Below are 14,085 nucleotides of genomic sequence, written 5' to 3' on the forward strand. Positions count from 1 at the left end.
TGCATAAGTAACATTAAATGCGCCAACGCACCCTCTCAAACAAGTTCTCTGGAGACCCGTATGTTTACACCTACACGTCATTCATATGCGCCGTGTAAGTTCTCAGTGACACGCTCATCGTGCGATGTTTACGCAGCACGCAGCTTTTCGCTGAAGCGAGTGCTGCGCAAAAAAAAAATAATAACAACAATAATAATTAAAAGAAAATCGATAAGTCCGACCGCAGAAGACGTCCACATGAAATTAATCAAGCAGTCCCAAAAAGTGCATCGTCACCGTTTTCGTCGTTTCTGTGCCGTCGGTCCGAAAGAAAAACGGAGTATTTCCATTTAGCGAGGTAGCTCGCTGTTTTCTCTTCGATAGAATATGCTATGCCTCTGGGAAGATCTCCAGCGCTGATATAAAGTGTACCAGAAAGGGTGCGAACGACGCAGAAATTCTGTTTTCCGGATTCCTCCGACGAAGGTGAACCCAACCACGGGTGAAGTCGACAAACTTGGCATCGGCTCAATCCAACCACGCAGCCGCTTGGCAGCGCACACTTTCGTTCTTCTATACGCCGTGATTGGTCAGCTGTGACCGCGAGCGCACGCGCGACTTTGAAAGGGAGGCCGGCTACGATCGGGAAAGGGAAAAAACGAAACCGACATAGCGGCAAGCGGTGGCTGCCCCAGGTCGTTCCTTCCTCGCGAAAGCAGGGGCAGAAAGTGTTCTGCCGCCAGAGAGGCTCGAATCCGTACCTCGTGCTGTTCTTTTCTTCTCGTGGGAGTCACCCCTTAGGAATTTAAGGTCGTCCATGTCCGATTCTAGGCTGACCCAAGTGATGTTATAGATTGGGTAGTATAGATTTCGATAGTGATCTGACTATCCGACGTCGGCTATGACGTCATCGGTGCTCGCGCAGCTCATTCCCGGTTTGGTGCTGACTAGTGTGCGGGCGGCAGTGAATGTGACGACGAGTTTCACTGGCATCGGCTACGACGACTCCAAGCTGTGCACCGACATCGTGAGTCAAAACTTTTGATGTGATACGGTCGTCGGAGTGACCGATTTTGATTGATGAGGGAACACGTGGCCGTCTTGGCCGCGTATATAGTCTGCGTCTCGTGAAGTTGTTTGAAGCGTTACCAGGAGGCGCAGTCAGGCGCGCGCGTTGTTCTGCCACATGTATATGTGGCAGAACAACACACAAGGTGGTACAAGTACAGTATTATCTTCTGATCCAAGCTTTTGCGCACGTATCTCCCACGACACTCCGTGGAAGTTATGAGATCGCCGTAAAGCCTTTGCTATTAAAGTACCTTGATGTGTTTGCATTTTTTTTCGAGAGAGGCTTTATTTTGCGATGCAATAAGAAATATGTGATGAAACCTATTCTACGCAATTTGTAAATAAATGATGAAAAGTAATAAAAACGATAGATAAAACATATTGATTACGAAGTTATTGGGAGTATACCTACTCAACATGAATTCCGTCAATAATTACCGCGCGATACCTAGCATTTAGTTTTGAACTACAACATTCACTCAGCTCTGTACCACGGATCTCAGACAGTGCATCTTCATGGACTTTTCGAAGGCTTTTGATGGGACGCCCTACGAACGCTTACTACATAAGTGGAGCCCATACTCATTATTTATAAAAATATTTTATCTTGACTTGAAAGTCGCAGAGTATAGCCGGAAAAGTCAATCACTTTATGTCGGTCACTGTTGACTTCAGAGTGCCACCTCTGCCCCGGTTCCTTCCCTTTTTTTTAAATTCTGATCGTAAGAACTTACCAAAGCAAATTTCCACATTCATACCTCGTGGATCAAATAGATCGATGGCGGTTTGAAGAGGCCGCAAAAATTGGTTTCTTAATTTATCGCGCTGGGATTTACTAGAGAGGTGCTCGAAGCTGGTGCATCTATTAATTGAGAGTATGAATATATGGAACCACCGTAGTCAAAAGAAAGAAATAAAAATTGGTTTTGCCCATGAAGAAATTATCTCGAAATCACCAGAAAATCGGTGTGGGTATTCTAGCGTTTACTACGATTAAAGAAATGTTTGAAATTGAAATAGAATTGGCTTACCTATTCTTCACTTACTTTGGCTCAAAATAAGTGCCACAGTAACACATAATATTTTTGTAGTCATGCAAAGTACAGGAAAAACATAATATTTGATTTTTCTTAACTTAGTCGGGTAAGCCAATCTTTCCAAAATTTAAGCGAAAGCATCCACCAACTTCGGACACCTCTGTAGTAAATCCCAGCGCGATACGTTAAGCTCCCGATTTTCGTGCCGTCTTTTCAAAGGGCCATTGATCCCTTTGACCCACGCGCTATATTTGCCGACGATTCCGTTGTTTAAAAGTAGAGTTCCGTGTTTTCGGTGTTAACTTCTTTTTTTTTTATTTGGGTTGGGGGGGGGGGGGGGGGGGGGGAAGAGGGCCGCGCATTTTTTTTCTATCGTTTCGGTGTTTTTTATGTAAATTCGTTACGTTATAACTTATTAACTCAAAAAACCAAATCTATAAAAAAATAACCCCATCCCCCCCCCCCCCCCCCCCCCCAAAAAAAAAAAAAAAAAAAAAAAAAAGGACCTTTCCGAATTTGAAACGAAATTAAACACCAAAAACACGGAAAAATATCCAGGCGGTTCTGACGTTCACACAATTAAATCTCAGAACACTACTATCTCCTGTTGGTGGATGGAACTGAATATTAATTCAAATGTATGATGTATGGCAATTAATTTCCCTTACGACTGCAGCTTGTGGTACTACTGTTGAAAACACAATCTTACAAATATTAGGTCTTAGCTTTATTTTTCGGCCTATCATGAAAAGCTGGCATCGATTGTGTGGTTATTAACAGTGCTGGCATGATCGACTACAAATGATAACTTACTGAACTCTGTACGCTAAAACTATACGGCTAGAAACAGAGGGAGAGGAGGGGACGCCAGATCGCCGAGCTCTGATTGGAAGGATTAGTGGGTACACCTGAAGCTAGCCGGCTTTGTCTCCATTGCACTCGTCGAATGCGTTCGAATGCGAGAGCCAAACACCGGACACCTGCGTTCTGCGTTTTAACGCGTTCGGGGAGTGCAGTGGAGAGAAAGACCGCTATCCTTAGGCGTTTTTTTTTTCGGCAATTGGAAACAGCGCGCAAAAAGACGAAGACGACGAGAGAAGAGCACAGGACAAGCGCTGACTATCAACTGAAGTTTTATTAAAAACGGCTCAAACAAGAAAACACCACACAGCCAACCAACGCCGAAACAACTAATGGCGTGTCGCTCACCAGTCATCTATTAAATCTATCTCTTTTTTGTGAAGATAAACAGAAGGTTGGCTGACACAGTGCCCCGCGCCAGCTTTTTCGATAGCATGCGCCTCCACTCCAGCACCTCACCTCCGGTCATTGACCGCAGGGAATTCGCATGCTCACGCATTCTCTCGTTGACGCAGCGTCCCGATTGTCCTATGTAAACCCGTCCGCATGACAACGGAATTTTGTAGATGACACCCACAACGCAATCCACGAACTTGTTGACATGCTTAACCGTATACATGACATCTTGTTACTGCTTGCCTTTTTTACGCGCGGGCAAAGTTGTGTTAATTTTTGAGGCGCTGAAAAAACCATTGGCACATTGAACCGGTTAGCCACTTTTTTTAAATTATGTGAAACCTTATGTAGTCGTACCCACTAATCCTTCCAATCAGGGCTCGTCGTTCTCTGACGACCCCGCGCTCCCTCGTGTCCTCCTCTCTCTCACACTTTCTCGGTGCATAGTACGTGAATTACTGTCATCTCTGCGAAGTCCTAACCTCCCCCCTCCCTATTTTTACCCCCAGCTAATGATTTATTGCCTGTGTTTACTCTATCAAAATTATATATATATAAAAAATTATAAGGACTACTTTCGGTTTAAGATACCGCTTATCTAATCAGACAGGCTATCTATATTATCCTATCGCGTCAAGCAAAGCTGCAATGTTAGCGTATACGCCTGCAACAGAAACCCTCTCTCTATTTACACCCACTGACAGTGAGCATCTCATTATCGGATCGCAGCCAATGAGAATGCTGCGTTAGCCGATAAGAACGTTTAAGAACCAATCACGAAGCAAGACGGGGCAAGGTAGTAAGCCGTATACCTTGTGTTTCTAAAGCTGTAAACAACTCTGCACACTTAAAAAAAAAAAGTTCAGTCTTATACACTGTTTGCTACATACACTACATCCTAAAACTTCAGTTGGACATACAGCACACAGACGTTGAAAACCGACGGTACCAACTTTCACGAGCGGATTGATAACCGAATAATAAAAGTTATTAAAAAAACAGAAAAAACTAATGTACCTGTGACTGAAAAAAATAAATAAAAATTATATATATATATATATAGAATCAGGGTTTACTTGGCCCTAGAGCAAAACCTGTTTTTTTTTTCTTTTTCGTTTTCTTTCTTTAAGGGTTTGCTACATACTTTAGCTGTTTAATAAGTTATTTCGCACCATTATTGAGTCCCCCACAATATTTGGGACAGTCAGTTCGACGCCAGGGTGCTGTACACGTCGAACTGAAGTTTTTGTGGTGTAGTATTTGTGGCGAAAGATGTAAAAATACTCTTTTTTTTTACGGTCGGAATATTTTTTTTTTTTGGCTTCGTTAGATTAAAGAAAGTACCAAAGGCATTGCCGACTTTACAAACGTAGCTTATTATATGCGTACTCCTACACATATACAGTATATAGCTTCGTGATTTCGTTTTTAAACGATTTTTTATCGGCAAATAGCGTAATCTTTATTACGCCATTTATTACGCTGCAGCCTGCAGAGCGAAAGTAAGATACATAAGAAACTCGACGCACCCCCAGTTTCTTACGCTGCCAGTGACAATCTTTTTTTTTTTTTTTTTTTTAATCTTTAAAACGTATAAATCTCAGAATCTTACATAATCGATGTTCGAATTAAATCGTGCGTTACATCGCACAGAAAGACGCGCGGTGTTTGTTGCAGAGATTGGGAAAGAATTACCTCTGCAGACGCACCAGCTGAGCCTGTTCAAAGCGTGCACTAGTTTCGGTGCACGTGTGTACGTTTCCAACGTCTTCGCAGACAGTTTTTTTTTTTACTTTTCCTTTGGATGGCTTGTGCGTCAGGACCGCGTCCTATACAAGAGAGAAACGCACCTCCAGACAGTGTCTGTGCACTGTCTTTTGTACGGCGCGTTAGACTTCCCGGTATATTTTTATGCGCGAAATTTACTTTCTAAAGAGCGGAACGTTAGCATAATTAATCTGTACATTTCAAAAGCGCCGTAAAGATAAAGTAAAGGAGGAAAAACACACACACACATACACACGCACATATACAGACGCACGCACGTACGCACACAGAAATAAATAAGGAGATTTGAGTCAGTCTTTGAGGAATAGGAGAGCGGGGAACGCGAATGAGGCATGAGTGCTTATAACTTTGATTGGTTTGTTTTGATACGAGCGGGAAGCGTATATACACTTACGTAACCAAAACTTGCCATCCGGAAAAGAAAAAAAAAAACCGCGAGGAAAAAGGAGGAAAAAAAGTTGTCATTGCATGGTTGCTTTTGAATGGATCATTGAGTCCCTGGAACCGCATCCTCTATTATATTAATGGGCAATAAAATGAAAGCTAAGCACGTCACGAAAACCCATGACTGTCTCGCTGATGGTTATGGAAGTGGAAGGGAGTAGGACATTTTGAAACTTTGTTTTCCAAGATCTGATATTTCTCACGGGCGAAGGGAACGGCGCGAGTTTCCAACGTAAATGGCGTACGGTACGGTGTACACTTACTCACAGGTTGTCTACAAAACAAGTCTGCGTTTGTCCACATCAGAGCCGCGTGTTGGCTCATTCACATGGGCGTACCAACCGGGGGGCAAATTAAGGGGCGCTTGCCCCCCCTTGAAACAGCCGCCACTGGGCAGGGCAAACACTGGCTGGCGGCGCCCAAGAGATACCAAGGGCACCGCCCACCGGCCCTGGAGGGGAGGGGGGGGGGGCGCCTGGTTTGCCCCCCCCCCCCCTCAAAAACAAGTTCGTACGCCACTGCTCCTACATGGCTCGCACTGGCGTTATATTAGCTGTCATGGTGGAAGCGACACCTTGTTGCCGAACGCGCGTACCTTATGTGGCACACCATTCGCACGGCACCGAATTCGGTTTCCTGCAAGGACAGTTAGGAATCATCGCCAGCATGGTGTAATGACGTCACGTTCAAGCCCACGAGTCCAGCGAGTCACTTGAAGAAACAAAACTGGCAGCGACCATTATTACCCCCAAGGTCCTATATATTGCATGGAATGCAGTAGGGTAATGAAAAAACAGTGAGCGCGCAGGCGAGCTGGTGGAAGTTGAATACCCGAGTCTGGTATTCTACATCTTTTTCCCTGGCTTTTTTCTTCGACCAAGTTTCCCAGCTTTTACCACAATCTCGGGTATTCTACATCATGAGTAGAATGTTGGAAAAGATGAGACAAACTATTTTCATTTCGATGATAATTTTTATTTTTACTTCTATATTAAAAAGAAAATGCACACACATCATGGGGATATTTTTAGATGTCTTGAACCTATGCTCAGTAAATGTTCCTTAACTGGAGCAAGCAAAACATTAAACATAACTGTACAGTCGCCTCGGTGGCTCTGAGGCAAAGCGTCGCCCTACGGATTCCCAGCAGTTGGCGGGCTCGAATCCCGGCCGAGGTGCCGGGAAACTGACGGAGGCTTATTGCGGGAAAGGCGCCGTGTAACCGAGCCTTAGGTTGCACGCCAAAAGATCCCCAGGGGGTCTAAATGAATCCTCAGCCCTCCGCTGGGGCGTGCCAGATGCCCGGTTGGTTTGGCACGTACTACCCCCAAATATACATTTACAAACAAAACTACAATATCTGAAAGTCACGCAATGTCTCAATCTGCCCTGCCCTGTGGGGCAAAATGAGATAACGTGGTGGGGTACAACAAGACACACTTAAAAATCCTGATAGGCGTTGCAGTTTTTGCAATAAAGACACTTGAAACGCTATGTGTGAGCTTCAACGTACTCTTTATGGGCTTAGTCCTTGCATTGCAAGCACTCGTTCCATACTGAAGGCTTGACTCCAGAATTCTTTGCGTACCATGCAGCACTGCCAGTCTCTTGTGGTACGCATCGCACGGTGTGCAGAACGCTAGGACAGTGCGCACATCTTCGGGGAATTACTAATAATCTTCCCCACCAATTTAAAAAATTTCTTTGTTTTTTTATTTTTTTTTTTTGGGGGGGGGGGGGGGGCTAGAGGGGAGTGGAACGACGGTTCTTCGTTGCTTTCGCAAACATCATCTTTGCGTTGTGGGGAGAAGACGTTAGAACAGTGCTGCTCTCCGACCTGCGTGATGTTCTCTTTTTCTGTCCATATATGTTAGGTACAGAATAAATGTTATTGAAACTTGAAACGTTGAAAAGAACGCGTTTTCGGTAGCCCAGCCGTTTTTTTTTTATTTATTTTGTAGTGCAATTGCTTTTCACATTCACCGAGCCGCTTGGCTCGCATCTGAAGCGTTTCTTTCGGTACGCCAAAAAGTGTGGCAGCAGTGCGAAGGGAGTGATGCTGTTTCTTGACACTTCAAAAGCTCTGTTCATGTCACTTTCGCGCCATGAAGCCCTTGTTTTTGGTTTTTCTTTTCTGCATTCGGTCCTTTCTAGACGCCGGGAGAAAAATCATATGGCCCAGGAGCAATAAGGAGACTTGTGCGTTATTGACACGCGGAATGCCTGATGATCGCGTTTTGCCCCGCACGTATCGCGTTACGTAAATAATTTTTTCGTTAAAAAACGCAATCACAGATTATTCAAAACTTTTTTTTCCACATGAAGCTAATAGAGCGTACCAATAATATTAGTGCTCATTTTTGCAGAATAGTCGGTGCCAACCGGGGTACACGTCTCGAAGCGAATCCTCGCGCTGAATGTCGCGCCTTTTTGACGGGGCATGAACACATCAACCTCAACCCCGCATTTATTTTCTCCGGAAAACTCTCGCTGATGGCTCTCAAATTTTACACGTACAGAGTGTACAGGCCACGAAATATCTATGTGAAGTTTCAACGTTTCCAATTGTTTCTCTAGGTGGCGCTAAACACAAACTGTCGCATTTTGTCCCGCGTCTCATTTTACCCCATCTCACCCTATTTTATGGAGCGATCTTTTAAATTTGTTTAGAAGTCATTAAACAGTCATTTCGCAAGTGAAGAACCTTTCTTATCAGTTTTCCAGCTAAATTTACCGGGGAAACTTGATAGATTACCCAAGCATCAAGGAGAATGCTGGCAATGTAGGTTTAAGCGCCGCACGCGCTCGCCTTCCTCGTCTAAAAAAAATTCGAAGGAAAAACTCGAAATAAGGCGTTGACAAACGCGCGTGCAAGATGAAATTTATTTTAGGCTTTAGCACTAGAACAGATACTGCTGCAGACATCAGCGTGTGCGGCACGTAGACCCACATTCTCAGCATTCTCCTCGATGGTTTCGTAATTCAGCAGTAGGTCTATTGGTGTTTAGATCGCGTGAAGTGTATTTTCCTTGCAAATTTAGTGGAGAAACTAATCTGCTGTATAGGTCACATACGACACTTATTTCTCCGCTAACTTTAGCGGAAAAACTAAATTGATGCATAGGTCACGCGACGCAAGGTGATGTGACGTCAATTTCCCCCTAAATTTAGCTAGAAAAGGAAACTGGTGTTTAGGTCACGTAACGTGAATTTTTTCCCGCTAAATATAGCGGGGAAGCTGAATCGATGTTCACGTTGCGGATGTCAATTTCACCTCTACATTTTGCTGATAAACTCGTGACGTAAAGTTTCCCTCTAAACTTAGCGGGAAAACTACATTGGTGTATAGGTCTCGTGAAGTAGCGGCAAAATGGATGGACCACTGATCTCTATTGTAGTAGGCTAAATCGCGGATTGGGAGCCCGTCGATGTCGCCACCGGCGGCCATCGCTTGACACCAGGCAATACACGCAAGGCCATGGGAGAAACGCATAAACGTAAGAATATTGAAGCATGTACGCTGTGCTCAGAGGCGAGTATTTTATGGTGTGCTGCGATCCTTATGTCGGGTGTTTGGAGATCGAATCGGTATTTGTAAAACTTTCGAACGCCGATTAAAACAAGTCAAACTTACCGGAGCACCTGCACCTAAGCTGGCAAGCTTGCTCTCTTAGTGGAGTAAACAAAGGAACTTGCCGTCTATGATACCGTCCTCGGGGAAGTCCAGAAGTTGATGAATGAAAAAGAAGTTCCATCTCGACAGAGGCTTTCCGTGAGTGAGCGAATTCCGCGTAGCAAAACATTCGAGCTTGTCGTCTGCTAAACCCAACTCAATGAAACCGCCATCGACCCCGCGGTAACTCTAAGTAACTCTCGCCTCACTGAGCTGCATTACAGCGGAGTCATTCTCGACCACAAAATATTTATTTATAAGAACAGCGAGGGCTGCCAGTTTTAATGTTTGTACGCAAGCTATTTGACGGGCTTATCGAAAAGCATCCAAAAAGTTTCAGTGCCGACAACACCCTAGAAACGGGGGAAATGCCACTTTTTCTCGTTCTTCCCATAGAGTCCCATGCATTGGCTAGTGTGAATCAATGGCCGCCGGTGGCTACACTCGGCCCCAGCTGCCGAGGCCGTGGTCCGCGATCCAGCCTACTATACAATAGAGATCAGTGGGATGGACGGACGGACAGATTTCTGCATGGGATAAGGCGGTTGACGTAGAATCATACTTACGGTGCATGAGCATAGACTAATAAACAAAACAAAACTGGATACGTTACAGAATAGACAGCGGAAGATAGAGCAGTATGGCTGCTGTGAAGGTCGCATCCTTCAACCGAACAGAAAGGAAAAAAAGTGAAAGGGCAAGAGAATGAGGGTGAAGAGCGGAGGTGTGCCGGAGTTGGTACAGCTGCGTCAACAACGTTACTCAGCCGTGTTATCCGAAATCGGAAAATAGAAAGAAAATAACGCAGGCGTTACACCGCGGACGGAGAGCCTTCGGACTGACCGTGAAGCCGTCAGAGATTCGACTTGTCGAGTCGTGCACTTCCTCGTATACATTCAAGGCTGCTCAATAATCACAGTCATTAGGAACGCTTCAATGGCATTGTTTGGTTCGCCTGTCCCAGCGGGGCGATGACACATTTCACGGCTATGTCGCGTTTGTCGCAGACATATGAAACCGATGCGTTACAAAATAGCAGCATTAGAGCCGCGGTCCGACTTGTACGTGTGAAGCAAAGATGTTTCGAACGGCGGCTTCACGAGCTGATCATGGCTGAGCTGGCTAAATAGCCGATAAGACGTTTTGGAGTACCGATACTCTATACCTCAAAGCAAGCTGCCCTGAGCCACTATCTTACAATCATAGCCAATCAGAGCTCGGCGTTCTGACGTCACCACAACCCCTGCAAAAAAAGCAGACGAAGTTGCGATCCTGTCCGCAGATGATTCCGTCACGTGGCTTATTATTACCTTTATGCTATCTTGCTTCGTGATTGGTTCTTCAACCGTCTTATCAGCCAAAGCTGCAATCTGATTGGCTGCGGAGGGATAATGAGATGCACGTGACTCGCCACGCCCTCCTTTTTTATTTTTTTTCTTGGGAGGGGGGCCGCCATCTTGCTGCTGGTGCAGGTAGATTGTCTGATGGTCGCGCATTGCCGAAGCTGTGGGTAAGCCTCAGCAGTGCTTGACTAGCAGACGATCTACCCACACTAGCGGCAAGATGGCGGCGCCCATTGCAAACATCTTTACTTCGTTTCAGCTTACGTCCGGATGCAGACGAGCCCACGGGACCAGTCAAACGGTCTCAAAAGCGCTTTACTGTGCCTTTCCTGTACGTGATGGGTTAAGTTGGTGCGCTTTTGACGATGTATGACTGGTCCCTTCTTCCGTAGTTTAGTCGGCGGGTAATTTTCCTCTCCTCCACATCTGATTTTTCCGCGATTGGTTTTTCCTTCATCCTAATCATAAACCGTTCATGGCCGCTTCATGACGTCGCCTACGGGGAATGTCGACCATTTGCATTTCAGAGCGATAGAGGGCCGAGTCTGACCTGACAAAAGGCGATAACCTTGGAGGCTCAGCGACGCATTGCCTAGATCTATTAGCCGCACCGATCGAGCGTTTATTCCGTACGCCGCACCAGTGAAGCGGTAAAGTGGTTCCCGCATAAGAGATTAAGTGTAGTCGATCTGGCAACCCGTTCCTCAAGTACCGACGTTTGCGGTAGTGACAACAGGTGGCGCCGGTGTTGACGCCAAATACGTCAACACTGGCAAGGTGGCGCAAGTCGCCGCCCGATTTAAGGGGTTGTGCCTTATACATCTACCCATAGACAAAAATAAAGCGACACAGGCCGGCGTCACACTGCTCATTGTTCAGCAAGAGCACTTTTGACCCTTTACAACGGTATTTTTGTCGGACTATTACACTACAGTATTTCGGTAATTCATGGTATCTCCAAGTCATCAATGAAAGACTTCGAAAGTGTTCAAGCACAGGCTCTGAACGTTTGCCTAGGATTACCGAAATGCACATCAAACATTGGAACTCTTGTTGAGGCTACAGCGATTTCGCCCGGTATCCTCAGAACCCAAGACAGTATTCGAGTTCACCTACAACATCAAGCGCGCAGCCAGGCACATCATCTGACGAATATTGCGGAGGTTAAACCCTCTGCTCGCTTTTCGCAGGTCATCTCGCAACTCCAAGGGTATGCATTCCAAAGAACTTTGAATTAGCTAAAACTCCGCAGCAAGCCCCGTGGACGTGCAGTTCTATCGACATTAAATTGTCCATCCCGGTGTTACGCAAAAAACAGCAACTCCAACACCTGTTATGATGCAGCTAGTACTTGAGTATATACATCATGCCTATCTCTCATCGCGACAGATATATACGGATGGGTCAACCAACTTTATATCATCATCCATTGGAGCCTATATTCCGTCAACTGCCACGACAATCAAAACCGAACTGAGCCATATTACATCCTCGACGGCAGCTGAACTTGCGCCTATCCGGGCAGCTGCTGCCTACATCAGCACTCAAAACTGGACAATATTCGTAGACTCTGAGTCCGCTCTCAATGCACTCATGCATAAAAGAAAGAATAACCTGAATGCTCAACTGATTTGACATTTTACAGAAATTCTATGATGCGAGGTGTCAGAGACATGAAATTGTCTTACAGTGAGTACCGGGGCATAGTAGCACACCGGGCAACATCTGTGCCGAAAAAGCTGCTAGGGACGCCCTCGAAGTCGATGATACCCTTGCAATTCCTCTGTCAAGGACGGATGCAAATGATATAGTCCGAAAAATTGGAAGAGAGATATCATCCAGATTATGGACAGATCCATGTTACAATTATGCATACTTAAGAAAATATATTGACTTAGGGTTAAAGTTACGAATGCCGAGAAATATAAAACGACGAACAGAAACTGTGCTGACTCGATTACGCCTGAGTGTGGCATTTACTAGAAAATATCTTCATATGATCGCTCAAGTAGATTCACCGCGTTGTACAGCATGCTCAACAACACACGACATTAAACATGTACTCTGGCACTGTTCACTCTATAGTCCCCCCCCCCCCCCCCCCCCGAAGAAAAAAAAAAAAACGAAAAAAAGAAGCATTAAAACAATCCTTGAACATACATAATCAGAAAATTGAGCTCAGCCATATATTAGGTCCCTGGACCTCAGCAGCAAAAAAATACCCGAAACAACCAAGAGCTGTAAACTAACATCACTCTTTTTAATTTGCGTGCGGCTATTCGTTTTTCGTAAATTTTTGAGTGCGTAAATATTTGTTCGTGTATGCATGTGAGTGGGGGAGGGGGGTACGTGTATATGTGTGACCTCACTCTTTCTTTACTTCTCTATTCTGTCTGCTGTCTCTCTACTCTCCTCCTTTTCACGCAAAATAGCAGACCACCTCTCACAAACAGGTTGACCTCTTTGCTTTTCCGTAAATAAACATACCTTCTCTCCGTCATCACATAAAATGCAGTAGCGCGGAGCACGTGGAGCGAAAGCTCGAGCCTCAGATCCCAGGGATCCTGGGTTCAATCCCCACCCCTGCCCGTTTCGATCTCGATCAGCATCGCATCAGCGTGCGGTCGTGTATAACCACTGCGTGGTCCACGTTAAAGGCCCTAGGCTAGCGTTTTGTACTGCACTGGCTAAATTTCTCACCTATAGCTGGGAGACAAGTCGCCCGTTGAGGCAGACAGAGTTCTAGACTGCATAAACATAGCACAGACCCCAATTTTTTCTTTTACAAAGCACAGTGTGCAAACAGGACTCACCGCGATATCCATGGTTCGAATTCCGCGTGCCAAGTTTCCTTCTCGAACTCCTTGCCGTGCGGCATTCAAAGCACGGATATCTCGAGGTGACTCGCGTTCGAATCTGTATGTAGACTCTCTTTTGTATGAGGTATAAGTGGTGTGACCCCAAGACAGGGCAAAACATATGACCAGCACGCTCCAATTCGTCGAGACATCTCTCCATCAATGCGGACTTGCGGATTCGTTTGGGTAATTTAGAGAAGTTACTGCAATTGAACTAAGTTTTATAGGTGCTGTTGAAATCTGACTACGTCAGAGTCATGGTTACCGAATATTCCTTTTTTAAATGAGAACGTATTTAGTTATCCAAAAGGTTACTAACAGTACATCAACTTAAGTACCTTTATTTCGTTACTTCTCAGCTCCGCGCGCAACTTAGACACTCAGCGGCACCGCCTGGGCATGACGTCACAAACATGAATCGACGAGTTATCCCGCTTTTGTTGATCTGGAACGGGAGGATGGCAGGGTTGTTGACACGGAAGAAAAAATGACCCTTTATTAATCCGAGACGCGTCGTCGATAGGCCCCGGTAATAGCGTAATATATATCATAATTTTCTTTTCCCTTTCTACAAACCACGTAAGCCGAAGAAAGGAAATCTCACGATTGCCCGCCCCGAGGAAGTGGTCATGGTC

The 14,085-nt window shown here is 45.3% G+C and overlaps 1 protein-coding gene across 1 annotated transcript in view; it reads left to right on the forward strand.

The window, feature by feature from the left end:
* The first annotated feature begins 880 nt into the window (after positions 1 to 880).
* The window catches only part of LOC8027170 (lysosomal acid lipase/cholesteryl ester hydrolase), a 41,784-nt gene continuing 28,579 nt past the window's right edge, over positions 881 to 14,085 (forward strand). Inside the window, exon 1 of the mRNA XM_042293670.1 lies at positions 881 to 1,006. Within this exon, the coding sequence (XP_042149604.1) occupies positions 881 to 1,006 (126 nt within the window). The remainder of the gene's footprint in view (positions 1,007 to 14,085) is intronic.

Source organism: Ixodes scapularis, unplaced genomic scaffold (assembly GCF_016920785.2).
Source record: "Ixodes scapularis isolate PalLabHiFi unplaced genomic scaffold, ASM1692078v2 PGA_scaffold4__175_contigs__length_147842914, whole genome shotgun sequence".
NCBI classification, from domain to species: domain Eukaryota; kingdom Metazoa; phylum Arthropoda; class Arachnida; order Ixodida; family Ixodidae; genus Ixodes; species Ixodes scapularis.